This window comes from Poecilia formosa, unplaced genomic scaffold (assembly GCF_000485575.1).
Source record: "Poecilia formosa unplaced genomic scaffold, Poecilia_formosa-5.1.2 Scaffold311, whole genome shotgun sequence".
Taxonomy (NCBI): domain Eukaryota; kingdom Metazoa; phylum Chordata; class Actinopteri; order Cyprinodontiformes; family Poeciliidae; genus Poecilia; species Poecilia formosa.
Genome location: NW_006800250.1, coordinates 257,458 through 274,181, shown reverse-complemented (window position 1 = coordinate 274,181; position 16,724 = coordinate 257,458). Strand labels below are relative to the sequence as shown.

The 16,724-nt window shown below is 39.2% G+C and overlaps 1 protein-coding gene across 2 annotated transcripts in view; it reads right to left on the bottom strand.

Moving 5' to 3' along the window:
* Positions 1–16,724, bottom strand: part of wdpcp (WD repeat containing planar cell polarity effector) — an 86,230-nt gene that overhangs the window by 46,590 nt on the left and 22,916 nt on the right. For both annotated transcript variants that reach the window (XM_007572928.2, XM_016661117.1), the window contains 5 exons: positions 13,507–13,551; positions 8,933–8,983; positions 5,134–5,204; positions 4,182–4,241; positions 3,627–3,741 (listed from right to left, as the gene is read on the bottom strand). In XM_007572928.2, the coding sequence (XP_007572990.1) occupies positions 3,627–3,741; positions 4,182–4,241; positions 5,134–5,204; positions 8,933–8,983; positions 13,507–13,551 (342 nt within the window). The remainder of the gene's footprint in view (positions 1–3,626; positions 3,742–4,181; positions 4,242–5,133; positions 5,205–8,932; positions 8,984–13,506; positions 13,552–16,724) is intronic.

Here is a 16,724-nt window from a genome sequence, read left to right as displayed (position 1 = left end):
AATTTCTAAATTATGTCAGCAAGCGAATAAGGATACATCGACTTATCAAAAAGAAGAGTTTCACCAGAGGAGGCCATCAAGTGCGAAGATAAATTTTCCAAATCTAAAACTGTTTACAGCATCCTGCGGCACGTGGCGGAGGTTCTGGAGCACACCAAGGACGAGCAGCTAGAAAGCTTGTACCAGCGCACCGCCTGGGTCTTTGACGAGAAATACAAGCAGCCAGGATACGGCGCTTACGACGTCTTCAAACAGGCCGTGTCAGATCCCACCATCCTGGACAGTTTGGATTTAACGGAGGAGGAGCGCAGCGTGCTGATCGACAACATCAACAGGCGGCTAACTTGTAATTTTAATATGACAGAATATTACATGTTTTTTTTTTCCAATCAAAACATTAAAGGGGCAGTACTCTGTGAAATCAACTTCTTTGAGCTTTACATCATGTTATGTTGTTATTACCTAATCAAAAACATACCTTCAGTGATGCCCTTGACTCTTTTATGCATGTTTAAGAAACCCTTAAATCTCCATGACAACCATTCAGGTGTGCAAAACGCCTGGTTGGACCTAGCTCCACCAGAGCTGCAGTTTCGAAGCTTCCGAGCTTCCACCTCACAGATTAGCCCTCCTCCAGGGTTCCCCCATTCCTTCAGACTAGCAGCAATTAGCAACCATCAAGTGGAACTGTTCATCATTATCCGAGCTGCTTCTCAGTACAAGGCTGGTAAAAACATTGGTTTGGGGTTATTAGAGGAGGGCTGTTGGGATGACTTTCTGAAAACGAAGTTTCAGAAAGATCAGGAGTTTCTTAAAGACTCATTTTCATGGCATTAAATTATGAAGTCAAATTCCTTTTACGTCCTTTTACATAACATGATGTAAAGCTCAAAGAAGTTGATTTATATTTGATATATGTAGCATTTTTATAAAAACTGAAGGAACATAGTGCCATTGTGCTGGTACTATGTGCCTGGAAAACACTTAATAAAACACTTAATACTTCCCCTTTAAAAATATTATTTTAAGGTTTGGGTAGGTTTTGAAATTTCTTTTTATCCAATTAAATTATTTAAAAACTTCCATGCCAAAGAGCTTCAACCATTTTATATTGTAAGTGCGAACAGATGAGCTCCGTCTGCACTAATAGGAATTCACTCTACTCTGCATTCTGAATAACTGAATTGACATAATTATTTTTCTGTATCTTGACTGATACAGATATTGATATGGGATCGGTGCATCTCGACTGAAACATTTTAGATTTACATCTTAATAAGTCTCCTCTCTCAGATACAATCCTGAACTTTGTCAACAAGCAGGTCAAAACTCACCTGATGGATATTATCTTTTATGTTTACTAGTTGAAAATATTGTAAATTCTAATTTGAATAATGAAAGTTCTACACTACTAGGCATAACTACTCATGCACACATGTGGACACGCACACACGTATGCAGGGATCGTAACTCAGTTGATATTGTAAACGGTTCCAGTAATGATAAATGTGTTGGACGTTGCGATCTGGTCTGGCTCTCTGCTGTTAATTGTCTCAGCCTAATTTAACAAGTGGCAGATGTGAGAACCCCAATCTGACTGCAACCCCCCCGCACCCCATCCCACACAAAACACACACACACACACACACGTACACAAAATCCCCGGAACCCACCCTCTCACAACCATTACTCTAATAATTAGTGCCCTCTGAGGCTTTGAATGAAGCGCAGTGGGAGGCGAGTGTGTACCTGAGTGTGTGCAAGTCTTTTTCTTTTAGGTGTGTAAATGCAAGTGGACATACAGTAAGTGTTTGTTGGCCTATGCAAAAGGGAAAAAGGATGTGTGTGTATGTAATTACACGGGTGTGCTATGTGTGCACTGTGGGGGCTTTATCAAGTGTCTCGAGACCCCAGGCGGAAGTGGGGAGGGCGGTGTTATGAACAAATAATTGATACAGAAAGAAAGAAATAATTAGCAGATTTGGGCCGTTGTCCACAGCCTCTTATTCTCTCCTGCCAGGTCTGCAGAGCGAGGGAGCCCAGAGCAAGGGGAAGGTGAGGTGGGGGGTGCACGGCGCTCCCTGGAGTAACGCGCGATGGAGGGAAAAACACTGATGGATGCTCTTAAGGGAAGGCCCCTGGACACACGCAGCACAAAAGGATTTGCCCGCAATTAGCTAGCAAGAGTCGCCTGGCTCACCTGTGGCACCTGTTATGGTGCGAGGCGTCGCCTGTGTGAGAGAGCGACTGCGTGACAGAGTGTGGGGAAGTGTGTGGTGGATGTGGAAGTGCATGCAGAGGGAGCGCAGGTGTAGGCAAACAGTCAGCACTGACGGGCCGAGAGAAACCGAGCGGATGATGATGATTTTTAAACACCAAACGTTTGAATTAAAACAACCAAAAAAAAACCCCAAAAAAGCCAAAAAAGTCTTTAAATAAATATGAGCATTCTGACAAATAAGGACATATAATAACTCAATTTTATTAGTGAAAATAAAAAGTACTATGCATTACCTACAAATTTAATGTCCCAATTGTAGAATATTTCTACAATTTTTCCAAATAAGTGGAGCATAAAAACCGAAAGCTGAAATACATTGCTAAAAACTAAAAGCTTGAGAATTTATTAAAGTGATTGTACACTGCACAAGCACAAAATCTTACCAAGTATATTTGCTCTAGTTTGTAATGCAAATATCTTAGTTGACTTGAAATAAAACTAACTAATAAGTAACTTTTCAGCAAAATGTAGGAGCTTATTTTAGGTCAATATTTCCTTAATATTGACCTATTGGCAGATTATTTCACTTATAACATGGGAAAAATTTACTGTTATATGTGAAATAATCGAACAAGTACTTTTTTTTAATCAATATTAAGGAATTACTGACTTAAAACAAGTTCTTATAACTTGCTGAAAAGTAACTTGTAAGTTAGTTTTGTCTTAATTCAAGATTACCAAGATATTGCACTAGAAACTAGACCAAAATTACTTGGTAAGATTTTGTGTGTTTGCAGTGTACGTTCAGCATTTTTGGATGAATCATTTTAGTCTTAAATTGAGATTCAGGACAGCAGTATAGGAAGAGCCAAGCATCATCGACATTCTTCAGTCCATTGAAGGGTAACATCAACAATCTTGTTTCATTGTTGAAGAATCTATCAAAAATGTTGTGCAGAGCCAAACATTGGAGACTTGTCATTGTTTTTATCAAATGTTGTAACAACTTTTCAATAAGAACAGGTGAGATTAACTAATTCACAACCACAATAGTTTCTCTTGGCAGGATTTTCTGGATATTTTTCCACTTTACTCTGCAATATTTTCTCAGCGGCTAAGAAAGTAAAGCTTCCGCTTTCAGTGTAATAGTATCTCAAGACTTTTAACTGTTTATGTCCACCATCATTTTATCTATTAGCCTTAAGTGAGTTTTTGTAGGAAACTGAGCTGTAAGGCTGGACTGTACTGCAGTAATAGGTAAAACTGTATTTATCACGATCTAAGACTGAATTTGATTCCATCTTCAAGTTCTGGATTTTATTTGGTTCACTGTGGACTTGGGATGGAAATAAGCAGCTTAATAGTGATAAATAAATGAGAAACTCTTAATCACAGTACAACTCACCATCAGTCACAGTGTTGGCAGGAAGTCGACCCACTAACGTGCGGTCTACACACACTTGATCGAGTTGAGGTCCTTTGAGGGTGACAGTCACCAGCACTCCATTGCTCAACATCATCTGCATACATCATAATGCAGCTGACAGGTTAACGTTTATCCCAGTTTATTTTGGTGCAATGCTTTCAAATGTTTGGCTTGTCATAATGAATATCCTAGTTAAAGGTAATGAACTAGGTAAGATGTATGTTTTCTGCAGGGTGGCTTAAAAATCTATCATGAGATTAAAATAAAAAAAGAGAAGATCAGATTTGCTTTTAAGGCTTTCGACTATTGTTTTCAAATATTGTAATAATAGTTTCCCATAATGAGCTTACAATGATCTCTTAGATGATATTACTGTCCATTTTAGCTCTTTCACTGATGCGCATTAACAGGTGCCTGTATGTGTGTGTTTGTGTGTGTTGGTGTGTGTGTGTGTGTGTTCGTGTGCATGCGTGTGTATGTGTGTGTGTGTGTCTGCTTGAACCCAGAAGGTGCTGAGCTGGGAAGGGTGTGTACCTGGCAGTAGTACTTGCTTCTCCATCTGGTGTGAACGCAGGTGTTGCTCTGCAGCAGCTCCTGAATGGACATAATAGAGAAAGTGTAAGGCAAAGAGGGCACAGAATTTTGCTTCAACAATGCAATAATTATCGAAAACCCCGAAAAATGTTTGAAAGAGACACTGAAAACAAAAGAAAAGAAAAAAGTCCGTTTGTGGTAGTAGATACCTGTCCCGACAAGAGCTCACTCCAGCAGCTCCTGCTAACCGAGGGGCGGGTCCAGGGGGGACGGGGGGGAAACGGATGCAGGTAACCACTGCTTGCTTGTATGTGTGTGTGTGTGCGTGCGTGCGTGCGTGTGTGTGTGCGCGTGAGTATGCGTGTGTGTGTGAGTGTAAGGTCAGTCATTCCTGCAACATTCCAGGCCCAGCTGGGGTGATTGGATGGGAGGAGAGAAGGTCGGAGAGAGAGGAGGTGTGCTGGGTGTTTCTGGTTTCAGACAATGGTTACGGGTGAGAGGAGGGAGGTGGTTGGGTTGGTTGAGTGCGTGTGTGTGTGGATAACAGCCACAGACAGGTTCCAGCAAACAAAGCTAGGTCTGTACTGCCACAAGTACAGAGGGGAAGACAGGAGAAGGAGGTGAATGAGGAAGGTGGAAGAGAAGGAGGGAGGAAGGGTAAGAAAGGGGAGGGGGGAGTCCGTGGCCCCCTGATCCCCTCAAATATCCCGTCCGATGACAGAGGTCGGCCGAAAGAGAGGCGATGAGAGAGAAGAAGGAGAGAGGGAGAGACGAGAACAAACGAGGACGACGGGGGAAGAGCGAAGGCAGACAGAGAATGCCCCTATTTGTTAATCAATCAGCCGTTTCGGAAAGGGAAAACGGCAAAAATCCCCAGAGGGGAGGAAGAAGAAGAAGCTGGAGAGAGGGGTGGTGGTGGTGGTGGGGTTTTGGAGAGGTGGAGTGAGGTTACCTCCAACTCCTTCAGCGAGTCGCGCAGCTTCTCCGGCCGGCGGTTCTTGGGGGTCCACGAATAGCCTCGAGCTACGGAGGGGAGAGTGGAGAGATCGTGTGACCGATCGTTTAATCGCAGAGGAGAGAGAGATACTCTTTAAAACAACACCCCTGGGAATCCCAGGGAATGTGGGGAAAGAATTTAATAACTTGGTTGCAGATTAAGCATAAAAAGGTGGAATAAAGGTGATGTGGAATGAAAAGATGAAGGCTGAGATGGGAGGTGTTAAAGGAACTAAAGTAGACCCAAGTAAACTGGCTCAGTTTTTACAGTCTGAATGAAACCAAAAAGGGGCAATGAGTGCAGAAATAGTTAAGGTTTAGTTGGTTTTATTCATCAAAATGGTTTCAAGTTGAAGTTTAGCAAATTTCTTTGTCTTCTGAACAGACACAACTTGATTACTATTCGAGTCACATCCTCTGCACACGTCACTCCCCCCATTCAAATCCTTTAGACTAGCCAGCAGCAATTAGTTAAGATAATTATACAGGATACTTCTCAGACTGATTTTGCTCCATATCAACCATTTCTGTACTGAAAGGGATAATTGTTCTGCCACCAACTTGTTTTAATTTTACTTGCAGAGTTTTCTTTAGAAATTTTCTGGTATTTCAAAGAGTTCACGATGCTGTGCACTCCAGCAAGGTTCTCTGGGCCTTTGAAAGACAAAATAGCCCACAGCATCACAGATCCTTCACCATACTGAGGTACTTCTCCACATATTCATGATTTCTCTCATGCCAGACCCAGCTGGAGGGTTTGTTGCCGTAAAGCTAAACCTTAGTCTTATCTGTCCGAAGGACATGTTTCCGATTAAACTAGAGTTGAGCAAACCCTACGTGTTCATTACTGAAGGTAGAACAGATAAAGGTTTGTAGGCTAAGAAAAACAGGGCTATGGATTACTCGTTAGAAATTACCATTAACGCTTATCATCTTAACAAAAGTAACACATAAAAACACAAAAAAGATTTAATCAGACAGGAATTTTAGGGACGCCAATAATTTTGCTACTGATACTTATGTTAAAAATAATTATTTCTACTTATTATAACTACTCAAATGATTTTTCTATACTTTCAGCATCGATACTGCAATAAAAGTTTTCTACACAGTCATACCATCGGTGCCGATAGTATGAGTGTAGTGGGGAGTGTAAATTAACATGGTGTTTTGAATCAAAGCTTCTTACTATAGGATCCATTATTTTCTTAAAACTGTGATTATGTAAGAAGAAATATGAAAAGCACAATCTACGATTCATTAAAGTTTCCATAAAACGTAACGATAAGCAACAGATAATTCTTACCAAACGACTGACCACAAAATTATAAAAACTGGCAAGGTTAATTTTCAGTTTTATCATCAGGCACTTGTAAACTAAAACAAGAGCTTTCTTAATTGTGGAAACTTTAACTGGGAGTACTTTGAGATTTAGCATTATATAATCAGACATATTTCTAAAACTTCTTAAAAGTATTACTGAATAGGTTAAATTACATTTTAAAATGCAGTGGTCCTTAAAAAGTGTTCATCTTACATCTTCCACATTTTCATATCAGATACAAATAATTTGAATAAGTACAAAATACTATTTTCTTTTCTTAAAAGGAAAACCAGCATGACTCTATATGAATTTATAATCTCTCCCTTGCCAAAGCATAAATTATTTGCAATTAGCCTAGCTTTTTGTCACATCTAGGTCTATTTGTTGTCAAATCTGTAGAATCAAGAAAAACCTAAACTTGTCTGGCAACATAGAAAAGCAAGGCCCAAAGCACCATTGACCGGAAAAACACACAGACTGTCCAATGACTGCCAAAGAAAGACTTTATGATCTCTAAAACTAATATGTATGGAAACTCATGAGAGAAAAGCACAGGTTTTCTTCCAGTTAGTCTGAAATTACCAGCTTTTCAGATGAAGAACATAATACCAGCAGCAGTAGTGTGCGTGTGGTAGGGTCATGGTGTGGGGCTGTTTTTCAGCTTCAGAACCCATAGGGCTTCCTGTAATTGGGGAAACCATATATTCTGCTCACTACTGGTATCAGTTTGTGACCTAAGGCTCAGACTCCTTTGTGTTATGCAACAGTCTAAACCCCACCAGCAAAACTGCCTCTATACGGCTGAAAAACAAATCAGTTTTGGAGTGGCCTAGTTAAAGTCTAACTCAAAGTTAAACAGGTCGTTTATATGGGAAAAAAACCCTCCAAAGTGGCTGAATTAAAATGATTCTGCAATGAAACATAAAACTAAATCCCTCTACAGGGAAATCAGTCATTCCAAACCGAGGAACGGGACAAGCAGTCACTGGGTTACGTTTTCACATAGATTCATTTCAGTAGCTTTTTCCTTAAGATTCCTGCTTTTTATATTTATTCAGATACTCTTGGTCTAATATCACATTTGGTTTGGTGACCGAAACATTCAGGTGCGATTAAAAAAGAAAGCAAATGGTCTTCCTACCTCAATATTGAGTATGTAACAGAGAGAGACTCATGCTAGAATGTAAAAACACAAAGTGTTACCAGGTAACTTTTGTCTGGTTTCTACTGCAAATATCTCAGTACACTTGAAATAAGACAAAGACACTTGTTTTGAATCAATAATTACTTAATGTTAATGAAAAGGTTCCACTGGCAGATTATTTCACTCATGACAAACATTATTCCATGTTATAAGTGCAATTATCTGCCAGTGGAACCACTTTTCCATCAATATCAAGGAATTATCTAATTAAAATGATCTCCTATTTCTAGCTGAAAAGTTACATTTAAGTTAGTTAAGTCTTATTTCAAGTGCACCCATATATTTGCCCTAGAAACTAGACCAAAACATTACCAAAAGATTCTGTGTTTTGGGAGTGTAAGACAATCTCACTCCAAGTTTGTAATCCAAGTAAAGTCACAAAAGCACCTATAAAACACAGCTGCATATCTTTTTTTTTTCTTCACTAAATATTCAACCGGAAGGACAGAGTAATTTTAAAACATACGGAGCGATCTTTGTGGAGAGGTGGATATATTTATTCTTGGGGACTTGTGGCGTGTTTGAGTTATCTCTCAAATGCAACCTCACAGTTTGCAGCACATTTCTCAACGTGTGTACCACACCAAGGCCCTTTCATTTAATTTCCTAGGCCTCTTCCTCCCATCTCTGGAGGTTAAACAGACAGAAAGATGCATATAAAAAAAAGAAAAATAGTTAATTGAATTTGTGCATCTGCCTCTGCCCGCGCGCGCACACACACACACACACACACACACACACACACACACACACACACACACACACACACACACACACACACACACACACACACACATATATATATATATATACACTGCAGATATATATATAAAAATTCAAGAGGAAAGGAGGCACCACTACTCTCAATGTGGTGCAATCACACGCTTATCGGTTTATTTTACAGTCTCTCATTTCATCTTTACAGAAAGAAGTGATTAAGGAGGAGAGTGCTCTATTAAGAAGAAGAAGAGGTAAACAAATGCATGCAAATGAGAGTGTGGAAGATGGGTGGTGGGGGGTGAGGCGAGGGCAGGGGGATGAGTGTTTGTCTTCTGATAAGGCTGTTTGAATTTCACTACTGAGTGAAAAGCAGAGAGAGGGAGAGGAGGACAGTTCACTGACCGATTTCTGGAAGACGGTCGACAATTTAGAGTCTGAACGCACACAAACGTAGTGGATATGTGGAGTAAATTGATTGTTTTGCGAATTGCTTCTTTGTGAACTTACCTTCACTGAACTGGAGTTTCTCATTGTAGTAGTGATGCTCCAGGGGATTGGCTGGAGGGGGGGAAGAGAGAGGCCAAGTGATTCATACATTTAAAGAAGAAGATAATGAACGGATCTGGGTTTTTCTTTTGGATGTAGCTAAATAAAAACATAGAAAGCTAAGCTGCGGCTCGACCGACACCCCACCTCGGTTCCAAGAGGGAGGAGGGAGTGGGATGGGGGGGGCACCTCTGGTAAAGTGCAACCCGTAACCGTGCCTCGTGGCCAGGCCGCCCCCGAGCATGAAAGTGGCCAGCCCGGTGGCCGGCCTCTCTGGCAGGCAGGAACACCTCCAGGATTAGTACTATTAATCAGATAAGGGGGTGAAGGGCCAGACAGGCCCAGACATGGGCACCTGCTCTGGGACTGGATGAACAGGGTGGAGGGGGTGGTGGGCGACGGTGGTGGGCACTGGCAGCTGGGGACCCCCCCCGGAGCCGCTCCAATGAGCCTGTGTCTCCCTCTAGTGGACGGAAGTGGAAGGAACGTTAAACCTGACATAGTACAACCTTACACCTGCAAACCTTTGGCTGTTTTATTCTTAGTTTGAAGCTAAATGTTAAAATAAGATAAAACTGCTAAAAATGTCACATTTATTTATTTCTGTTGCATAGTGTCAAAATTCTATAATGCTTGATTATAGCATTATATTATCTTATATTTTATTAGATAGATTATTTCTTTTATATTATATTGTCAAAACTTCTAAATAAATATATAATAAAAAAAAAACATTTCCTGTTCCTTATTAGTCAATAATACACTAAATATAATTTATTTTTCTTGAAACAAACAAAATGGTCAAAAATGACATGAGTTATTCTTTTTTCTGAAGCGCCTTCTATGTTAATCAAGTTAGCTTTTGAATAAACAGTTGATGTTTGTGCTTCTATTTACTATACAATTAGAATGAATTCAGAAATCTCATTAATAAGGCAGAAATATTTTGTGTTGATCCAAACTTTATTTATGTATTTGTGAAAATGACATCATGGGAGATAAAAGGAGGGTCTATCTGCATGAACTGTCATTGTAGTCATTGAAGAAATGTCTCCTTTGAAAAGCTTTCCTAAGCACTATGATCTAAAAGGAAACAAACATCAAAACAAAAATCAAGAATTTTTAGTACATTTACACTAAATTAAACCAAAAACACCTGAAAACATTTAACAAAAGGTTCTCTAGAGTGAATAGAAAAGATGCCTTAGTTAAATTTAGTTGACCGCTTTTAATTTTTTATATTTCATTTGTTAAAGTCAACTGCTGTTAAAATTCACACAGATTTTCTGTAATTAAAGTGCTGAAAGTGAAGCCAACTCCTAACCTGGGCTATCATTACACTGCTGTATGAGTGTTATGATGCTTCTGGATTGGGATTTGGCTACCCTGCTCTGCCTCTTCTCCCTCCCTCCTTCCCTCCTCCCTCTGCTCTGATATCAAGCTACACTTTAGTAATCCTCCAAATGAAAGGATTTGGGAGGAAGAAGCACCGTCTCTCCACTGAAGATTGGAATGAAAAGAGAAGGCAGCTTCTAAGATGAGAGGAACGAGAGAGGCCGGCGACGATAGTAAAAGAGAGGACAAGGCAGGGGGACTTACTGTACACAGGACGAGAAAAAAACTAAACACTTAAAAACTTAACACTTAAGAAACTGCTTGAAAGACTAAATATTTCCTGAAGAATGGAGAAAGCATTGGAGAAAATAAACAGAAATGAATGAAAAAAGGGCTCAATCATAGTTTTTTTGTTTATTTGACAGTACATCAAATAACTAATTAACATTTTATCATTTTAATGGAGAAATAAGAAAACAAATAATTGATTTATGATTATTTAATGTAAATATGGATGCTAAAATCTCTGAAACCTTTTTTCTTGTTATATTTTTACAAAATAAATAAATTTAGTTAAATGGATTTAAAGAAATAAAGAGAAGACAACCAAAGAAAAAGAAAGAAAGAAGCCTTTTCATTGGAGTTTCCCATTAATAAGTGTGAATATGGCACCTTTTACATGACCAGCTTGGTTAGTGATGACATTTAGTGGCTTACACTTTTTGTGGAAATTGTCAGTGGTTTTCAAAATTATGTAGTCCATATTCCAATTTTCGAAGAGGCTGAAGTTTGGATATTGTTATTGTTATTAGCAGCAAGCTATAATAATCAAAAAACTAAAGCTGGCAACCATTCAGATGTGCAGAACTCCTGGATGTCGCACAGCACAGGACAAAAGATCCTCGAAGGAGATTTGCAGTTTCCAAGCTTCACTCTAAATGCAAACAATGTATTTGATTGAAAATAGTAAGTAGTCTGGAATCAGTTTCATCAAATTTCTCACCAACTCACTCTAATTGAGCTGGGTTCAATTAGAAAGAGCAATAAGTATCTGATAATTGTGCTTTTTTTCTGCATTTTGACAATACTGCACCCAATTACAAAGTGCTTTACTTGAGTTTTTCTCCCTTTTCATGTCACTTTCTACTTCTTCCCTCACTACATTTCAGAGGGAAATTATTGAACACTTTACATCAGTGTTTCTCAACTCTGGTCCTCACCGCCCCCCTGTCCTGCATGTTCTAGGTATTTCCCTTCTGCCACACACATTAATTGTATCTCTGGGTGATTAACAGGCTTCTGCAGTACTTGATGGTCATGCAATCATTTGAATCAGCTGTTCTGGAATAGAGGCACATCTAAAACATGCAGAGCAGGGGGCGTGAGGACTGGAGTTGAGAAACACTGCTTTACATCACTGTAACACTTCAGCTTTAGAATGAAAACCATGAAAAGAAATCTGGACCACATACCTTATTTGCACACAACTTATAATGTCAGTTTGTCTTAGCTATTTACTTTATGTACAGCTAAACATGTGTCAAGTTATTTTAGATTTGCAATACTTAAATCACGCAACAGCATCGCTAGAACTAGCAATTAAAAAATAGTTTGAGATGTTTAAGGCGAAAACGTAGACTCCAAGGCTTCGTCTATGCAGTGAGTTCATCAAGAATGAAGCCACTTTCAGGGCAGTTGAGCACGTATTATTTATTTTTTAGCATTTACATTTGTAAAAAACTGCACCATGAGTGACTTGCATGCTCATTGTCATGACCACCCCACTCAGCCTTGAATATGATTGTGTTTGTTTTACTTAAAAAAGTGAAAAAACTGTCACAGTTTTCCATATTTTCTGTTAAAGTTTGAGCAGAGAAACAAACGAAAGTGTTTCAATCAAGCATTTTCTTTTTACATGATTAGTTTTTAGCTTAAAAAAAACTAAGTTTTAGTTATTGATCAAGTTATTACAACATATTCAGAATCAATAGGCTAACTTAAGTTACGGTCACTAAAATTGCAGCTAATGCAGCTCAAAATGATCAAGTCAGTCGAGTTGTGTAAACTTGCACGTACTAACATTTTAAAGTTTTAAAAAGTAACTTTTTGGGGGGCAATGAGTTTGCATAATGTTTTTAAGTAAGGTGAACTAATTAGATTTTACACAGAGCAGCCCTCTCCCCATAACACCCCTCAACTCCTTCAGACTAGCCAGAAGCAATTAGCAAACACCTTGCGTAACTGCAAATCTGCTGTAGAAGCTACTTCTAAGAGAAATGTTGGTAAAAACATTGTTAAAGGGTTAACAAGGGATGTCTTCCTGAAGGCGGAGCCTTTAAAGAGGCAGAGGACTGATTTCAAGGCATTAAATTAGGAAGTAAAATTTCTTTTAAGTCATATTTGATATATACAGCATTTTATAACAACTTAAGTCAACATAGCTACACGATTATGTTATAAAATTGCATAATTTCATAACTGCCCCTTTAACTTTTCATAAAGCATTGAATTACTGAAATAAAATAATCTTTCAAGGGTTATTTATATCAATATAGCAATAAGTGCTAAAATATCTTCATCTTAAAAAAAACTATATATATATATATATATATATATATATATATATATATATATATATATTCTTCCTTTTATTAAATTTCCAAGGCAATAGGACTTTTTTTTGTTAGATGCATCATTTACTTAGTAAAAAATATATATATAGGCCATATTTTACTGCAGCGCTGCAGGCGAACGATCTTAGCACTTCCTGATTATTCGGAAAGCCTCATGGCCTCAGGGCCAAATAAGGCTGGACTGCATGGGGCTTCTTGCTATGTGATCTAGGAGAAAGTCAACAGTTTAGTTTTCCTATCGCTGCGTGGCAGGACCCCGGGGTCAACATGAACACAGGGAGAGTAAAAGATAGAACCGCAGAGACCCTATAATCTGTGTGTGTGGTATGTGCATGTGTATATAAGGTTTTAGGGTGTAAATCCTTCATACTAATAGTCTTTGTGTGTACCAAGTGTATGTGTGGTTAGCGGCTGGAAGACTCCGAATCACGCTGGACCAATAATCTGTGTGTCAGCAGGCAGAGAAAAGCTCTTCTTTATATATAGGGAAATCACACACATTCCAAAAACAAGACACACGCAACTTATCTGAAACACAAACAGACATCCAATATAAACACTATTTACCTGGCTCTCCTTTATCGTAGTACTGATAGGTGCCAATATCTGTATCTGAGGGGAGAGAGAGGGAGAGAGAAGGAGAAGAAGGAAGTGAGATGAGCATCTCGCTGTCAGGGAAAAAGCAGAAGACAGATCAGCAATTTCGCACCGTGGGATAAACAATCACTATCAGCTAGTGGCCTGTCCTGTCTGCTAGCACCGCGGTTTAGATAAGACCCAATATGGAAGGAGGGAAAGAGAGGGGAGTGGGGCATTGGGGCGGGGGGTCAGAGACAGAATGGTGGGACATGCAGAGAGGTAATAATAACGACAGGAGTGTGCCTTAACCCATCCCACCTGAGGGACAAATCTATAGAAGCAGAGGATGTGCAGCTCCAGAAACGTATGGTCAACATATGCAGGGCATGCAACGAGCACAAGCAGCCATACTGATAGATATGGAGACACAACACAGGCAAACTGCTGAGCTGAGGTGTTTTTTTTTTTCCAAGTGTTATTCCTGTAGGCCCCCCAAAACCATAAACAGCCGGTCTTAGATTTGCACAACACATCACTTCTTTATCACTCGCTCAACTGCTGTTGCTGCCTCTGCTGCTGCTCCTCAGGCAGGGTCATGCTAATACAACAAGCTGATGGTACACATACACACATACGTGCAAACACACAGAGATACATATATATACAGCTGAAAGAAAATATACATAGTATAAAGATGCAAAGCCATTTTTTCTCTGTCTGGAGTAAAATCCGACCAAAATTTCATTGCTCTAGCTTTGTTAGAATTTACAAAATTATTTCAATTTGCTAAATGCCAGAAAACTTAGCAAGAACTTTTTTTTTTTTTAGAAATTTTTCTTGTAACTTTCTCAAATTAAAAAAACAAAACAAAACAAAAACATTTGGTCAGTATAAGGGATATCTGTCTTTTTAAACTATGATTTGAGTCAAACGTGTTGCTTGTACTGAGTTTGACACAAGTTACTTTTGAGGATTTGGAACAAAAAACAACAGCACATGTAAACTGTTACAGCACAGGTGATGGTGATCAGTTCAATGTAATTTGGTGATTTCTTTAGGAAGCTCTCATACTCTTGCCACTCATATTGAGATATATATATATATATCTCGCCCATTTCCGTCTTGTTCCAGTAGTCCATTTGCCATCAAGGTGCTCTGGTTCCCCAGCACCTGACGCAGACCTTGTTTGGCCGGGCGACGTCTGAGCCGCCATGTCGTGCTTATCAATGTCTCTCATGGTATGAGGTAGGCTATATAGCTCCAAGGGTCTTGCCTAAGGACCCACACTGCATAGCTCAATTTCACTGTTGTAACTGTTTGCCCCAGCCTGGATTTGAACCCGGGTGGAAGACTGGTGACTTACCCACTGAGCTATACAGTCAGAGGAACTGGAGAAGGCCTGGAAGGTGAAGACCACAGTGGTGCCTGTGGTCATCGAGGCCCTCGGGGCAGTCACCCCCAAACTGGAGCAGTGGCTCAAACAGATCCCAGGAACAACATCAGACATCTCAGTCCAGAAATGTGCAGTTCTAGGCACAGCCAAGATACTGCGCAGAACCCTCAAGCTCCCAGGCCTCTGGTAGAGGACCCGAGCTCAGAGGATGAAAGAGAGAGACCACCCGCGATATATAATGTGTGATTTGGGTCTAAACATGAGGAGATGAAATGTTATTTTCTGGAACATAAAATTCTGTCGCATCTTTGACATTGGGGGGTCTCTGTTGATGTGTTCTTGTGATGAATAGTGAGCTTATACAGGGATAAATTGTGTATCAGTGTTCTGCTGTGTCATTATATTAGTATTTTAGACTTGACAGACCCTGACTGGTGATTGGCCAGTTGGAGACTGAAAATCTGATCTTTTTTCAGTAAAGCGACCGTACCAAACACCAATAATACCCAGTTCTACATTTTTAAATGTACAGAAAAAAAATGTAATCAGTTTAAATCTGTTTCCTATAGTAGTGAATGAGATGTACTGTAACTCTGTTAAACTGAGTTTAACAGAATTACGAGCCAAATGATTTCAGAATCCTTGTTAAAAATCAGGATATTGTGTGAACTGTTGTTGTTTAATCTCTCTGTGCAATAAACCAAAGCTGTGGATGAAGAACACAGCATTAAAGCAAAGCAAGAAGATACTTTTTTCAATCCATATTTTTGTTTTTAGGTGGACATGACGAAAGTAAAGATAGTGAGAGTCACACTCTGACGACCAGGTCTTTTTTTTCTCCATATTTTTCCAAGATAGCACACAAAACACAGCAGGAAAAACAAACAAATAGGGACATGTCACCATCATCTAAGATATAGAGCCTTTCGTAGATACATAGGTGCATAGACACACATATTTCCACACAGACAGCCTCTGAGAGACACTATCTTTGCCGAAAGCTCAGCAGACTGTGAAAGACAAGACAAAATAGCAGCAAGGTGAAATCAAGAAAAAAAGAGAATTTCCATTTGACATAAGAGATGGACTGATAGGCGGTGAGCAGAGTATCGCATAAAAACTGCCAAAAAAGTCCAACTAAAACTGTCAGGTGGAAAAGAAGACTGGCAGTTTTCTATTGCTTTTATAAAAAAACTAAAAAATAAAAACATGAAGCTTATCACAGACTGAGGAGTTCCTAGGTTAATTTTATTTTTCTCCAACAGCAACCAGTGAAAGATGTTCACGAGTTCATTTTAAATTAAAGAAAATTTAATCAACTAATTTCTCACCTCTGGTTTGTGATTACATAACAAATTGTTGCTTCTGTAACTAGTTTCTCACCTTTCACGATCCCTCGGAGTTTGGCCAAACTAAAGATGTTGGCCAACTAAATATAGGGGGAATTTATTGGATTGTACCATCACTCCATGCTAAAGAGGGGGTATTGTATATTCTTCAAAGTTGCTTTTTGTATTTTGCCAGATATTTGTATTAAAGTTCAGTCTTTTAGATTTCTTTCATTTATGTTTAGTTGTCTAACAAACTTAATTGTATTGTTTGTTTCAGTTTTAGTTTAGTTAGTTTGTATTTGGTTACCCCCACTGTTTGGTAATGCTCTGACAAGCCAATATAAATATCCCTGTCACTTCTTTGTTTGCCAAGTTTTTTTCTTTGTTCTGGGGAGTGTGGGGGGGGGGTCGCTATTTTGTTTCTGTGGCCTCTTTAAGAGCTCAACATCAAATTTTGTAAATAAAATTTTTGGGTTAAAATA